General features: G+C 37.8%; 1 protein-coding gene and 1 long non-coding RNA gene across 40 annotated transcripts in view; one reads left to right on the forward strand and one right to left on the reverse strand.

The window, feature by feature from the left end:
* Positions 1 to 2,336, forward strand: part of LOC144293718 (uncharacterized) — a 110,185-nt gene extending 107,849 nt beyond the window's left edge. For 3 of the 16 annotated variants that reach the window (XM_077864732.1, XM_077864727.1, XM_077864747.1), the window contains exon 5: positions 996 to 2,334. Coding sequence is in view for 2 of the 16 variants with exons in the window: in XM_077864747.1 (XP_077720873.1) it covers positions 996 to 1,033 (38 nt within the window). In the remaining 14 variants the exon portion in view is untranslated. Of the gene's footprint in view, positions 1 to 995 lie in introns of all 16 variants that reach the window. The other 13 variants (XR_013360995.1, XR_013360997.1, XR_013361025.1 and 10 more) reach the window with 12 other exon arrangements.
* LOC144293771 (uncharacterized) overlaps positions 1 to 15,965 on the reverse strand; it is a 583,355-nt gene that overhangs the window by 524,285 nt on the left and 43,105 nt on the right. For all 24 annotated transcript variants that reach the window (XR_013361068.1, XR_013361104.1, XR_013361085.1 and 21 more), the window contains one exon: positions 4,588 to 4,654. This is a non-coding gene — a long non-coding RNA (uncharacterized LOC144293771). The remainder of the gene's footprint in view (positions 1 to 4,587; positions 4,655 to 15,965) is intronic.

Raw genomic sequence — 15,965 nt, forward strand, 5'->3', positions numbered from 1 at the left:
CAGACCACAAAATCCAATAGGTTAGAAGACAAGAGTGGTTCCACCCTTCAACAAGAGAGCAACAACACTAGTACCAGAGGGCAAACTTAAGGCATTCAATGAGAGGAACAATCACAGGGTACCAACTACTCAGTCAGCCTGGTTAGCCCAAGTCATAGAGGCCAAATTACAATTAGCAGGTGAGCATGCAATTGCTTAAAAAAAAAAAAATTATAGTATGAATCAAGTGCTAAACAATGCCACAGTAACTTAACATGATATGACCATTGCACAGTAGGAACAGACAAATCCACAAATCTGACTCCTCAGAACAATGACTGGATGAACGATGTTAACATTTTTTCCAGGGGCTTCTGTTTGTGGAATAAGCTGACCAAACTCTTTTGATTGACACATTCTTTTCTGTATATTCTTGCAATCTAAATGTGCCAAGTAAGGCCACAATGCAGTTATACAGATTGTATGGATTATACAGCGTAGAATGACTACACATAACCTGACAACATTGACTTTCATGTTGATTTCATGTGTTTTTTTTATATTTATTATGAAATTTATCTGACCAAATGGAAGTCATGTGTTTTTAAGGAAAGGATACCTTTCACATTAATTAACATAGAACTCCATAGACAGTTTGACCAGTTGATTGAGGAGAATATTTTCTAAAACGCATTTAAAATTTACTAAATAGACATACTCTATTTGGCAATAACAGGTATACTTATAACATTAAGAGAAGGGAGTAAAGAAATGCTTTCTGGGAGGTGCCCCACTTGGAAATTATCTTGCTTTCTAACTCTCAATCATATACTTTTTCACCAACCCTCAGCCTCATCTTAGGATCCCACTCTGGTCCAGTCTCAAATCCCCTCCTGAAGATTTGCCACCTATCCTCAAATATGAGAAGTCTCATAACATTGTCCTTTCCTATGCCTTATGAACTTTGATGCTACCAGTTTCAGCCTGATTTTAATGCTCATTTTTCTCTGCTCCAGTTTCTGCCTTCCCTGAAAAGAAGAGTGGTGGACTTTGATCCCAGGAGCACAAGGAAGAAAGTGGGTGCCACTATTCCATATCAATCTTTCTACAAAAAATAGCTGCAAAACATTTCCTCCTGAATTATCTAAAGGCAAACACAGCACCTCCAATGCCAAGTGTACTAGTTCCCTAGGATTTCCATGACAAATTACCATAAACTTGGATGGCTTAAAACAACAGAAATTTATTGTCTCACATTTCTGGGGGCTAAAAGAAATTAAGGTGTCAGCACGACCATGCTCCCTCTGAAAGTTCTAGGGAAGGATCCTCCCTTGCCTCTTCCCCAAATCACTCCGATTTGTTTTGTTTTGTTTTGTTTTGTTTAAGATTTTATTTAATCATGAGAGACACAGAGAGAGAGAGAGGCAGAGACATAGGTAGAGAGAGAGGCAGGCTCCACCCAGGGAGCCTGATGTGCGACTCGACCCTGGGACTCCAGGACCACGCCCTGGGCCAAAGGCAGGCACTATACTGCTGAGCCACCCAGGGATCCCGATCACTCTAATTTCTGCCTCCATAATCACATAACATTTTTCTGTATCTGTACTTTGGTCACTTGATTAGGGCCGACTGTGAGTAGACTTCCCCATAGGTGTTTATTCAGAGGATCAATAGTGCTATAGATCAGAGAGTGCACAGTGGCCAGCAAATAGTAAGTACTCAATAAATAATAGCTGAAGCAATGATAGTAGGTTCATCTGAGATCTCATCCAAATCTGAGATTCTGTAATTTTACAAGGTGTCTATTTATAAAACAGTGATTTAGTAGTCCTAACATTTTAGGACCTAGTATTTTTATTAATAACATTATTACTACCAACAAATTGAAAAACTAGGTTTTATACTAAGTGCCTTATTGTTGTCTCAAATAAATACCTCTATGAGGTAACTACTGTCATTCCCAATTTACTAGTGAGGAAACAAAGACTCCACCAGTTTACTTGATATATGCGAGGTCACATAGCTAATAAAATACAAAACCAAGACTCCATTCAAATTTGTCTGGCTCTACAGTTATATTTACCACTCATTACATTATTTCAAAGAACAAAATTGCTGATGACCCTTCAGAGACATAATACCATATGGATAATAATTTTCAAGTAAGGCAGAAACACAGGTGTCCTCAGAGATAGATATTTACATTTTTCACTGAAATCAAAGAGGTAGGGATCCCTGGGTGCCTCAGCGGTTTGGCTCCCACCTTCAGCCCAGGGCATGACCCCGGGGTCCCGGGATCGAGTCCCATATCGGGCTCCCTGCATGGAGCCTGCTCCTCCCTCTGCCTGTGTCTCTGCCTCTGTGTGTGTGTGTGTGTCTCTCATGAATAAATGAATAAAATCCTTTAAAAAAAAATCAAAGAGGTATTATTGCTTTTCCTTGATGAGGTCTCATAAAAGAAAGACACCATATGACTAGATCAGAAGGGTATCTGACCTTTGCCAAACTCCATCCTTGGGAATAAAACTCAAGAAAGAACCCCACTGAGGCTTCCAGCTACCACTTTAAAGAGAGTTTGGAACTATGGACTAGAGATACCTGCAAGAGAATATAAATAACAGTAAAAGGGAATATAAGGGAAGGGAGAAGAAAAAGAGTCCTAACTCGGGGAAACAAACTAGGGGTGGTGGAAGGGGAGGAGGGCGGGGGGTGGGGGTGAATGGGTGACGGGCACTGAGGGGGGCACTTGACGGGATGAGCACTGGGTGTTATTCTGTATGTTGGTAAATTGAACACCAATAAAAAATAAATTTATTAAAAAAAAAAGAGATACCTGCAAGAATTTGTAAACTTTGGAAGTTACTCTAGTGCACTTATCTCATTAAACTCTTTTTTTTTCCAAAATGATTACTTGAAAACTCATAAAAATATCAGAAAGGGGGATCCCTGGGTGGCGCAGTGGTTTGGCCCAGGGTGCGATCCGGGAGACCGGGTATCGAATCCCACATCGGGCTCCTGGTGCATGGAGCCTACTTCTCCCTCTGCCTATGTCTCTGCCTCTCTCTCTCTGTGTGTGTGACTATCATAAATAAATAAATCTTTAAAAAAAAATATCAGAAAGGGAGACAGAACATGAGAGACTCCTAACTCTGGGAAATGAACTAGGGGTGGTAGAAAGGGAAGTGGGCAGGGGGTGGAGGTGACTGGGAGACGGGCACTGAGGGGGACACTTGATGGGATGAGCACTGGGTGTTATTCTTTATGTTGGCAAATTGAACACCAATAAAAAATAAATTTATTTAAAAAAAAGAGAGAGAGAAAAGGACCTGGGTGCTATGTTCAAGCATAATAAAGGAAAGAGAACTACTATTTTTTTTTTAACCAACCACACCACATAGAAAAAAAGACCTTTCATAACACAGTTGGCAGTGCAAAGGTCTAAAAGACAGAAACCTAAGTTAAGTGGCCAAGCTTTGTAGCAAAATAGAAAGAATTTTGGTGACCTGGAGCTGGTTGGAGCCTGGCTCAACAAACAGTAAAACATTTTCCAGTCTCCCCTGGGATACAGAGATGCCTGACCAAAGGACCGTTCTCAAAATGTCGTTCCCAGGCCAAAACATCATAACCTGGAAATTCATTTAATATGCAAACAATGCAGCCCCATTCCTGACCTACTGAATCAAAAACTCCGGGGATGAGTCCCAGCCATCTGTATTTTAACAAGCCTCCAGATGATTCTAATATACACTAAGTTTGCAAACCATTGCACTGGGGAGGAAGATTTGGCTCATTATAGAATTTCACCTCAGGAGATTCTGTTCTCCTGATGCAAGGTAAAAACAAAAACAAGTTGATTAGAAAGGAGCTGTGCAGTGAAAGCCAAAGAAAATGATTCATTTCTTCAATATTCACCAACAGAATTATCACCAAAGTAGCAAAGCAAATAATCCATTGAATGATCATGAGTCATCACTCTCCATAGTATCTATCCTCTATGTATATTGCTGCACAATCCACATTTGTTTGCTGACAGTTTTACTTGTTAACCAAAATCAAGAATACTTACTATAAATGATATAAAAATAGGATTTAAAATTAGTGAAACTTACCATATCAGTTAGCAATGAATTTGGCTGAAAACAACATATGCCTAAGATAAACACATATTATTCATTCCAGTCAGGCACTTTAAAAAAAATGAAAATTAAAAAAAAAAAAACCAGACCGTGGTTATCAGTGAATTATCAGTCACTGATGTCCCAAAATGAAAGGTTTATTACTCATATATACTCATGAACTTGTTTAAAATGTGACAAATCCTACTGCTCAATATACTGGGAAACATTTGTATGTTCTAATGAGTTGAAAGAATGAAGAAAAAACAGTATACAAGACCATACTCAAACCCACATGAAACCATGATGTTTTGCTTCCCAGATTTCAATGTGAATTTTTTAATTTATATTTCTCATAACAACCAATGTCCTTATCATTATATCATATAGAACCCATTTTCAAACTTCTTCAGAGATTGAGTACATTAAAAAAGGAAGAAATATTTTAAAACAAACCTTTTTATTGAAGAAAAAGAAATATAAGGCCTCTTACCATTAGAAGATAAATCCCATGAGGTTGTATAAAGGTAACTAAGCCATAGATAAGAGCAGGCTCCCAGCTGCAAAACATAACACAAATGTCATTGATGCTGGATTGATGCCAAAACTCCTCAGTGAGAGAAACTGAGAAGAGGAGTCACATAGGTTTACACAGTGAGGGAAGGGGAAGCAGTCCTGGAATTTTATCTGCCATAACTATAGTGGGTGATAGCAAATATTCCTCATCTTCAAGTGCTTAAAATTTTTCTTTATTAAAACAACGATAACCCAGAGAAGATACTGATGTTGACAGGAAGGTGCGGGATGACACTAGAGCAGCAAATAATTTCAATCTAGTTCATACAGTTCTCTTTCCAACCTTGCTGTATTCAGAGACACCTAATTACATCACCATATGTTTTGAAAAGAAAAATTTTTTCACTGCATCTAAAACAAACATATGGTGAAATATTTTTTCAATGTTATCTTTTAAATAAAGTGAAGAATTGACATAGTATATAATACTTATAATATGTAAGAAGTTTGAAGACCTTTGAGATCCAACATCAGAATAGATGGATTAATAATTTTCTTGACATATTTTTGCATGTTTGATTAATTAATTGGTGTCTTGAGACTATGTCATTTTATATCAAGATTTGAATGTACATGGGTTAATTTGGTAATGGATATCATTTTAATTGGATTCAAAATTGGGGTATATGTCTCTGAGGATCCTAACTGGTCAGGGTAGTCAAAACTATTAATTAATGCACTTCAGAATATTAACTTATTTTCTGAATGCCTTATGGTCCTCCTGAGTTCATCAAGTTTTCCTCTCAGCACGAACTCATGCCCATACATTTGGGTGTTATAGATTTGTCAAATTTGAAATTACAAAATAAAAGGAAAAAATTTTTATCATAGGCCTTCTGTTACTGATTTTTAAATTAGTTTACTAAAAATGCACTTGCAGTATCTAGAAATATTCCACTGTGTGTTTCTTGGATGCCTATATCTACTTTCTATCAAATAGCAACGTATCAACCAGTGTTATCAAATTAAGCCACTTAAACAATGATTTTTGTCACTCTGTTTTAGAAATACATGTGTCAAAATAACATGCCTAGTAGTTTGGAGGTCAGAAAACATGAGATTAGTTGTGGCTCTTCCAATCACTATTTTTGCAACCTGATCAAGTTACCTTGTCTTTTTGTATCTGGTGCCCTTATTTGTAAAATGCTGCTTCACTCTCACACTGCTGTAGTTCATTACAGTCTGGGTCCATGAAGACTATAGAGAGAAGAGATGGGGCCTATTTGCTAACTCTCATACTCACTGAGATACCTACCAAACACTTACAGACACCAAATACAACTGTACATCCTGCAGTCGACAGATGTGAGGTTGGGAAAAATTTAGTATTAAAAATCCAACCAGGGATCCCTGGGTGGCTCAGCAGTTTAGCGCCTGCCTTCAGCCCAGGGCGTGATTCTGGAATCCCGGGATCGAGTTCCGCGTCAGGCTCCCTGCACGGAGCTTCTCCCTCTGCCTGTGTCTCTGCTTCTCTTACTCTCTGTATCTCTCATGAATAAATAAATAAAAATCTTTTTAAAAAATCCAACCAAAATAGCAATTTTTTAGATGAAGAAATAAAAGCTTTAAAACAATATCTCTAATTCTATTTCTGTCAAAATTAAAATAGCCCCAAATTCTTTGTATGTTCTTATATGACTCTGAGAGTAATATTTTTAAAAGTCAGAAAGGATGCAAACCAAATTCTAACCATGCCTGCCATCCAAAAGGAGAATGGGATGGAGAAAGTTAGTAGGGGAAAATGTGAAAAGAGATGTTGACTTTTTCCTCTGTACAGTTCTGTAATTGTTAAATTTTTACAACGAGCATATATTCATATATTATGTGTGTTTTAAAAGATACAGTTTACTAGTTTTTAATACACAGAAAAAAAGAGCTTGTTGAATGTCAGAAATCTAAGAAGCAATAAATCTCATACACAAAGGATTGTCTTAAGTAAATGTATGGCCCCACCTAAAACACAACCTCCCCACATACCCCTGCCTCCACCCCAAAAAACTTCAAGAACTATGAGAATTTGTAAGAAGATTCACTGAAAGAAGGTAATAAAAGATGTAGCACAAAGTGATTCCTATTTTGTTTTACTCTTGGTTTGCTTGATTTGCTATCACCTCTGGCTGGGCCTTTCCTAGAACTAGAGTATGAATAATAGCTATTTCGAGTGATAGATGAAGGATTATGAATTATGAAACTATTATGAAACTATAGCCTCTAAGAACAAAAGAGAGGCTATAGTTTGCCAAGGCAGGAAGTGAGGGTGTATCAGCACCAAGTGCTACATGTTATATATATACCCCTAGATATATAGCATATATATATAAAGCATACACACACATATGCGCACACACATAATCCACACAAAATGATAACCTGAGGGATCCCTGGGTGGCGCAGCAGTTTGGTGCCTGCCTTTAGCCCAGGGCGCGATCCTGGAGACCCGGGATCGAATCCCACATCAGGCTCCCGGTGCATGGAGCCTGCTTCTCTCTCTGCCTATGTCTCTGCCTCTCTCTCTCTCTCTCTGTGACTATCATAAATAAAAAATAAAAAAAAAGTCTTAAAAAAAATGATAAACTGACACGTAGGCATCAACACAAATGTTCTAAACTAGGCAAGAATATTTTACCTACCATTGATTGAAGACTATGCTGGCCACTTAAATACATTGTCATTTAACCTACAACTTACTAGGTAGGTATTACAGCCTAACCATATTCCCCCAAATTCATATGTTGAAGTTCTAACCATCAGTACCTCAGAATATGACTCTATTTGAAGCTAGGGTCTAAAGTGGTAATTCAGATAAAAAGGAGGTCGTATGGGTGGTCCCTAACCCAATCTGACTAATGTCCTTATAAAAAGAGGAGATGAGACATAGACATATAGAAGCAACACCTTGTGAAGACACTGGAGGACAACCATCTATAAGCCAAGGAGAAAGGCCTTACTTGGATTTCCAGTCTCAAGAATTGTGAAGAAAGTAAATTCCTGTTCTTTAAGCACCCAGTCTATGATACTTTGTTATGGTAGCTTTAGCAAACTAATACAGTAGGTTAGTTTATCCTATTACCTGATTCTTTTGAGATTTAATCAAATTCTGGTAGTGCGCCCCAAAGAACTTATAATGGATATCTGTTTTGGGCACTGTTTCTAATAGTTTCTATTCCATGGAGTCCTGCTAGGTCCACTAACAAAGAGTGAGCAACTGATCAAGACTATGACATCCTAAGATTCCTTCCTGCAACTGGCCCAGGAGAAACTTTGAGCCCAAGCTTTCAATCAGCCTTTCCTTCTTAGGATGGAACACCTGAGTAGAGTCACACAAAACAGAAGGCATTTGTCAAGTCTAGTGACCTAAACAGACTCTCCATGAGTTTTTACCATAGAGATCCCTGGAGCCACCCTGGTTGTTGACCTTCCCAAGGCCTTATAGTTTCAATCCTTTCTCTGCTTCTGGTCAATTCTTTTTTTGCCCTAGGCTCACTAGAGACAGTCTTCATCCCGTAAAGCTAAAAACACCTCAATGATACACATATTATTTTGTACTACTGAGTCTTTCGTATGGATAGTCTCTTAATAAATGAGTTCATTGTATATCCGTGGGTCCCTGAAGGAAAAGTGTTTGAAGATGTCTTGCAAATTAGAACTCATCATCACACCTATCCAACTAGGTGTGATCCTTTGAAAAGGGTCAAAGAACAGATGCTAATACACAAACAGACCTTTGCAACACATCAAACAGAACTTACTAAGAAAATTAGGGGCAAGAAGAAACAGTACACAGAATTCAGCATTGAACTGTAGAAGTATGGAATTTTTTCAACAACCAGGTTGGAGTTTGTACCTGCAGCACACACTGACACAGCTAACCTGGAGCTAGAGAGTGAATGAGTGCCGGAGTTTTGCAATGATAACTTTGCCCTACTGAACTCTCACACACCAAAACCCAGTAGTTTCCACAGACAATCTGCTTCATTACCAATGTGACTTAATATCAGAAAATTTTTAACACACTTTCAATAGTAGGGTTTACTGATATCCCTACACAAATGATATGCAAAAAAGTTCTATTTGCCAAATAGTGATTTACCACAATGGAAACTATTTATTCTGCACTTACTATTTATACCATTTATACTCTGTTTGCATAAAGTTTATAAAAATTATATACTCTCCCAACCCCCTATCATTTACAATTTTAAAATTGCCTAGATCCAGATAATACAATTAAATCTCTGAATTAACATAACCCTTTTCTGTTTAAATTTTAAAACATCAATATAGCTTTCATTTACTTTTCCATCCTCCTTCAATATTAGAAATTAAATTTCATTAACTGGCTTTTTTTTTTTTTTTTTAATACCTGGGAGATTTTTACTTGTCTCTGCTTTTTCTTACCCAAAGAACTATTGCAATAGTTTTCAGACCTTTATAAGCCACAATTTAAACTGAATTGATCATTCTTGAAACTGGTAATCCTGCACACTGCCAGCTTACTACCTTAACTAGTAAGTATTAGGAATGACCTTTTACATGCCATTGAAATAAATCACCTCCTGAGATAGGCTAATGAATGGAATCAGCAGTAGTCTTTTTTTTTTTTTTTTAAGATTTTATTTATTTATTCATGAGAGACACACAGAGAGAGAGAAAGGCAGAGACACAGGCAGAGGGAGAAGCAGGCTCCATGCAGGGAGCCTGACGTGGGACTTGATCCCCGGGACTCCAGGATCATGCCCTGGGCTGAAGGTGGATGCTAAACTGCTGAGCCCTGGGCTGCCCAATCAGCAGTAGTCTCATTATCATGTCCTATACCTAAGGAAGTTTGCAGGTATCCCCATTATTAGCCACAGCTAATGTTTATTTGTCCAACTACAAATCTACAAATCAAAATCTCTCCCTTCTTCTTCCTTCCTGAGTCCTTCCTCCATCTCTCCTCTCTCATTTCCTCTCCCCTGCTTTGGTTTCTGAATGTTTTCATTTCAGTATTCTGGATCAGTCAATCCCAACTCAATAACTTAGCTTCCAAAGAGAGATGAACACAGAAAAACGGTTATGATTCACGAGGTGCTAAAAGCCTCCATAGTGCTTTTTCGTTTACACAGCAGTTAACATTGTCCCCAAATTCCCACACTTAATAACCACAGGAGAAGTTTAAGGCCTGGTCTCTCCAGATCAATGCTGTTAAGATATACACAACTGCAGTGGCAAATTAGCACATGAATAGCCATTAATACAGTAGGGATCGTGTGCTAGGGAAAAAAAAACCCAGACTGTAAGTAGTGTAGACCCAGACATTTAGCCCTGATATGATCCAGTCAGCAGAAGAATCACAGGTTTAAAGACAGGAGTGGGGCACCCGGGGGGTTCAGTCGGTTAAGCGTCTGCCTTAGGATCAGGTCATGATCCCAGGGTCTTTGGGACAGAGCTCTGAGTCTGGCTCCCTGCTCAGCAGGGAGTCTGCTTTTTCCTCTCTCTCTGCCCTTCCCCCCTTGTTCTGCTCTCTCTCAAATAAATAAATAAAATCTTAAAAAAAAAAAAAAAAAAGTGAAGAAATGAGATGGTACAAGAAGTTGTGACCTGTAAGGAGATAATGAAGTCTAGACACTACAGTAACTGTTTCAAATGATAGGGACAGGGGATCCCTGGGTGGCTCAGCGGTTTGGCACCTGCCTTCGGCCCAGGGTGTGGTCCTGGAGTCCCAGATCCGGTTCCCTGAGTGGAGCCTGCTTCTCCCTCTGCCTGTGCCTCTGCCTCTGTGTGTGTGTGTGTGTGTCTCTCATGAATAACTAAAATCCTTAAAAAAAAAAAAAAAAAGAAAGAAAGAAGGAAAATGATAGGGACAGATTCACATTTGTGTGATCTGTGGAGTTCCAAATTTTTAAAAAGTAACACAAAAGTGAGTATTTAGAATGAGAGATGAAATAACGATTTACTCATTTTTAAAAGCTGACAAATATGACACACTTTTAATACTGTTTTTCAACATTTTTAACCTGCACACCCATTGACCACTTCTTCAAATGACAACAATTAGGTCATATTTTCTGTAAAGAGAATAGAAAAGTAATTCAATCTTCTAGCATGGCTGGGAGATTTGGGTGTTGTTTTGTTTTGTTTTTTTACTGATAGATTCTAAGTTTCTTTTAATTTCACAATTAATTTTTTTTGTCACAATAGATTTTTTTTCAAATTCAACAAAGCCTCTCATTAAGTCTTTTTCATACACGACTAGTTTCTGGCTCTATACATTTCAAACATTGTTTCTCACCACTGCCTACATATATTCAGTGCCAAGAACACGTTCACATGGCAACATGCTCCAGGATCTTGCACCTTCAAATCCAGCTGCCACTGTCAGAACCAAGTTTCTACAAAGCGACAGTGGCTTTGTTTATGAATCCACACATTAAACATAGAACACACATCAACAGACTTTTTCTTGTGACAAAATTTATCTGTAACCAAGTCATGAGATAACAGAAGCATTTACAGTATCAGGCAAATCTACACCCATTTTTAATTGTATGTTAAATGGAGTAAGGCACATGAATTTGCCGATAATTTCCTCATCACCAGAGCAGTTGCTTCTTGTGTGATCTGGCTTTCTTCCAGCCTTTTAGATAGCAATGCTGACCAAATTATCCTGTTATTCAGAAAACTCAATGAAACATTAGATCATATTTATTTTCAATAATTAAATTCATACCCAGCTGCTGAACAAGAAAAGCATTCTTTCTAATGCAAACCAAATCAGTTTTAAAAAAGACATTGCTCTCAAAGAGTTCATGTAATGAACCATAATATCGTATATTTAAAGCTACTCATAACCATGTAGACCACTATGGATGCATTAATTTGCAGGCAGTAAGGGGAAGTCCTTTTCACATTATTTTATAAAATGTAATCTTCCACCATAAACTAAACAGTTTACTAAAGATTTGATAATCATTCCCAAAGTGTCTAACATAGAAGCTAGATTTAAAGACCACAACATAAAAATAGTATTTCCATAGACTTAACTAAAAGTGTCTATTCACACTATTCTTAGGATGGCTATGAAATTTCTGACTTGTGTCACGATGACTTTATAAAGTTAAAAAGCTATATAGGTTTTTTACTCTGAATTTAATAATTTGCTAAAACATGGAAATCTAACTAAACTTCTTTATCACTCATTTGGTCTTCTAGGAAACTTCCACCGAAAATAAAGGTAAGAAATTCAAGACAAACAGGCTTTTAAATTTGCTTTAAATATAAACAAAAATAAAATATTTAAAGGCAGCTATTCTCAATCATGGATGTATATTAGAATCACCTGGGGAGATTTTAAAACTCCTGATGTCCAGACCACGCCCCAGATAAACTAATTAGAAATTTCTGCATATAAGACACAGACATCCGTATTTATAAAAGCCCCAAGTGATTCTGGGTGTATGATAAGTTAAGAACAATTGTTTTATAGTATATTCATAATCAGCTGGCAGGCAAGAACAGACAAGAACACACTTAAGGATATTTGCTATGATTTAAGCCAGAGGGAAAAGCTGTACAAAGTACCAAAGTCATTTGGTACCCAGCCTTTCCAGATGGCAAGCAGTCCTCAAAGCAGGAATAAAAAGGGTAAAGATTACTTCAATGTGGCTATAAGACTTTTTGTTAAGACTTCAGAAAAATTAACCCTCTCCAGCAGATAAGCAGCCTTTCTATGACTAGTGTGGGCTCTGTCTCACATCTTGACAGTCAGCAAGGCCAGAAAGGGACCAAACTTGCAGAGATTTGTGGCTGTGGCTTTTACCTAATGTTATAAACCCCAAAAGGATTTATAGAAACTTTTAGGAAAACTGTACTAACAAAAGTACCACCAGCTTAAACTAAAGGGGACAAGGCAGAGGGGCCATAGTGCCACCACTGTTCTAGAGAGGATAGAAAGTAGGCTTAACCTTGACACTGGCACATGGGACAAGGAGAAGAAGGGATGACATAGGGGCAGAACCACAGATCTGGTGCCCAGATTGATTTCAGAATTGCTATTGGCCAGAGGACTCCTCAGAGTACTGGTCAGAGGACTCACTTCCTAGCACTACCATAAAAAATTACCACAAATTTGGTGAATAAACACAAGTTTATGATCTTACAGCTCTCTAGATCAAAAGCTCAATATGAGCTTTACCAAAATAAAATCAAGGTTTTGGCAGGTCTCTAAGAGAGAATCTGTTTCCTGCTCATTCTGGTTATTGGCAGAATTCAGTACCCTGTGATTATAGGAACGAGTCCCCTGTTTTCTTACTGGCTGTAAATGGAATGTAGACTTCTCAAGGTCATCACATTGCTGAGCTCATGATCTCGTTCTCCATCTTCAAAGCCTACAGCAGCCTCTGTCTGACTCACTTTTTTGCCTTCCTCTTCCACTTTTAAGGACTCAGGTAACTAGATTGGGCCCACCTGGACAATCCAGAAAAATCTTCCCATCTCAAGTCCTTAATCTTAACACATCTGCAAAGTCCCTTTTGCCAGGTATGGTAATATGCTCACAGGTGTTGGGATTTAGGACATAGATATTTTTGGGGGCCTTTTCTCCGTGTACATTGATGCCAAGTGCTATCAGCCTCCTCCTGCTTTTTTTTTTTAATTGTTATTTATTTATGATAGTCACACACAGAGAGAGAGAGAGAGAGGCAGAGACACAGGCAGAGGGAGAAGCAGGCTCCATGCACCGGGAGCCCGATGTGGGATTCGATCCCGGGTCTCCAGGATCGCACCCCGGGCCAAAGGCAAGCGCTAAACCGCTGCGCCACCCAGGGATCCCGGCCGCCTCCTGCTTTTTAATGGAAATGTCTACTTTGGTGATCCTATCTTTGTCCTACCAGAGTACATGTAAGGGTGGAGACAGGGAGGCCTGACAGTGACAAAAAGGGACAGATAACCACTCTTTTTAATGTACAAGTCTTCTGAGCAACTGGATCTGAACTCAAGGAGCTGTACCCAAGCAATCACACATGAGGAGCATCAGCCATATCTGAGTCTGATTCAGGTGAAGAGCTCTTTAATTTTGAGCTGATGCTGTAGCAAAATGACATTTTATAGGAACTTGGAATATTTTGTATGTGAGAGGTATATAAATAGTCTACAACCAGAAGGCAACCTATAGTAGACTAAAGATGATCTCAGATTCCTTGCTACTGCTCCCATTGAGAGTTGGGGTCTACATCCTTCCCCTTGAATCTTATGACTGCTTTGACCAACAGAGTATAGCATAAATGATGCATCAGCCATTCATTATTGTGCCTCTCAATAACAGTGCTCAAAGAACATGTGTCCAGTGAGTGGACAAATAAAAAGCCTATCCTTTGTAGAAGCTAGGGAAGATTACCTTAAATATTAATAATTGTGTATGGTCACATAACCACTTATTGGAGACTTACTATGTGCCAGGCAATATGCTATGTGCTTTAATTCGTGTACTATAATTGTATTATCTGGACTTTATAGATGAGAGCAGAGAGATTAAGCCATATGAATATAATCATATGGTTAGGAAGTGGCTTCACAGGTATTCATACCTGAGTCCCTCTAATGCCAGTAGCCTCCTTCCTTTCTTTCCTCTTTCTTCCTTTCCTGAGTTCCTTTTAAGCTAGTCACATAAATGGCAAAAACAAAACCACAAGCAGTGCAAGACTGTCTAGTCAAAAGTATGTCTCCTTCCCACCACTGAACCTAGCCTCTGTTTCCCTCTACAAAAAACAAAACAAAACAAAAAAAAAAACAAAAAAAAAAAAAAAAACACCACTAGTTTCCTTTGTATTATCCTAAATATATCCTAGGCAATTTTTTTACACAAATGATAGTATTTTAAACATAGTAATTCAACTTTTCATATAATTATGTCTCCAAAATCCCCAAAAAATATATTGCATACACACATACACACACACAAACTGGGAAATCTCAAAGTAACTTGAGAAAGTCTATTTGTTTAAACTATAAAATAGTTATGTGGCCCAAACAAATCAAATATTTTATTCCTCTAGTTTTTTTCAATTAAATCTCTTAAATATCTATTCCATACTTTACAATAGTTTAGGGGTATCGAGTATTATATTCATTAAGCAAATGAAAAAACATCTTAAGTGGGGCACTTGAGTAGCTCAGTTGGTTGAGCATGTGCCTTAAGCTCAGGTTATGATCCTAGGGTGATAGTATAGAGCTCCGTGTCAGGCTCCCTGTTCAGCAGGAACCTGTTTCTCCCTCTCCCCTCTGCTTATGCTCTCTCTAGCTATCTCTGTCTCTGTCTCCCTCAACCAAATAAATAAAATCTTAAGAAAAAGTCATATAATTTAAGTATTAATATTAAAGTTTTATTCAAATAAAAATAATAAAAATTTAAGAAATAAAGTTTTATTCAACATATAGATGCCTATAGAATCTCAAACAAAGGATAAATGGAAGAGGTTTAGGTCTGTCACTATTTACTGATTTTCACTAACCACTAGGGAAATGAGACATATACAAGGAAAACATATGGGCATTTTCCACAGACTTATAGCAATATTTATTCTTAAACATTCTGAACCTATAGCTAATTATCATATGGAAAAAATTCTCATGGCTGCCTCTTATGCTGTGTTTGTTTCCATCTTTTATTGATGCAAAATGAAATTTTAGTGGAAGTTTTCTAAAGACAGAGCAAAAAAGTTTTATTAGTATGAAAGAAGAAAATATAAATTTTACAAAGGATGAAAAGATTTTACAATATGAAAAATTAATTCAATACTTCAAGAATAACTCTCCTGGAATAAGCATTTATGTTCAAAAATATGAGAAAATTATCAAACTGCATCTTTCAGGATAAATTTGGCCAATAAATATCACACAGAATAAAACTACCAATTAATAAAACCTGTCTTTCCTTTAGCAGTAAGAAAAAAGTGGCCCAAACGTTTGGTTATAAATTTTTCATCATAGGGTAGCTTATACATCAAAGTGACACCCTAAATAATATATATACACAAATAATTCACATTTGTCTCAGTATGGATTTCCCCCAGAAGCATAATCCGCAACAAGTATTCTAATACAAGTAGCTCATTTGAGAGGAGATCCCAGGAAAAAATTGGTGGGGTCAGAAGTCAGAGAGGGGTGTTTTTTCAAGGCAGTTAGCACTATGGGCAACCAGACTTGATACCCTATTAAAAACAAAACAAGGGATCCCTGGGTGGTGCAGCGGTTTAGCGCCTGCCTTTGGCCCAGGGCGTGATCCTGGAGACCCAGGATCAAATCCCACGTCAGGCTCCC

This window comes from Canis aureus, chromosome 2 (genome assembly GCF_053574225.1).
Source record: "Canis aureus isolate CA01 chromosome 2, VMU_Caureus_v.1.0, whole genome shotgun sequence".
Classification (NCBI taxonomy): Eukaryota; Metazoa; Chordata; class Mammalia; order Carnivora; family Canidae; genus Canis; species Canis aureus.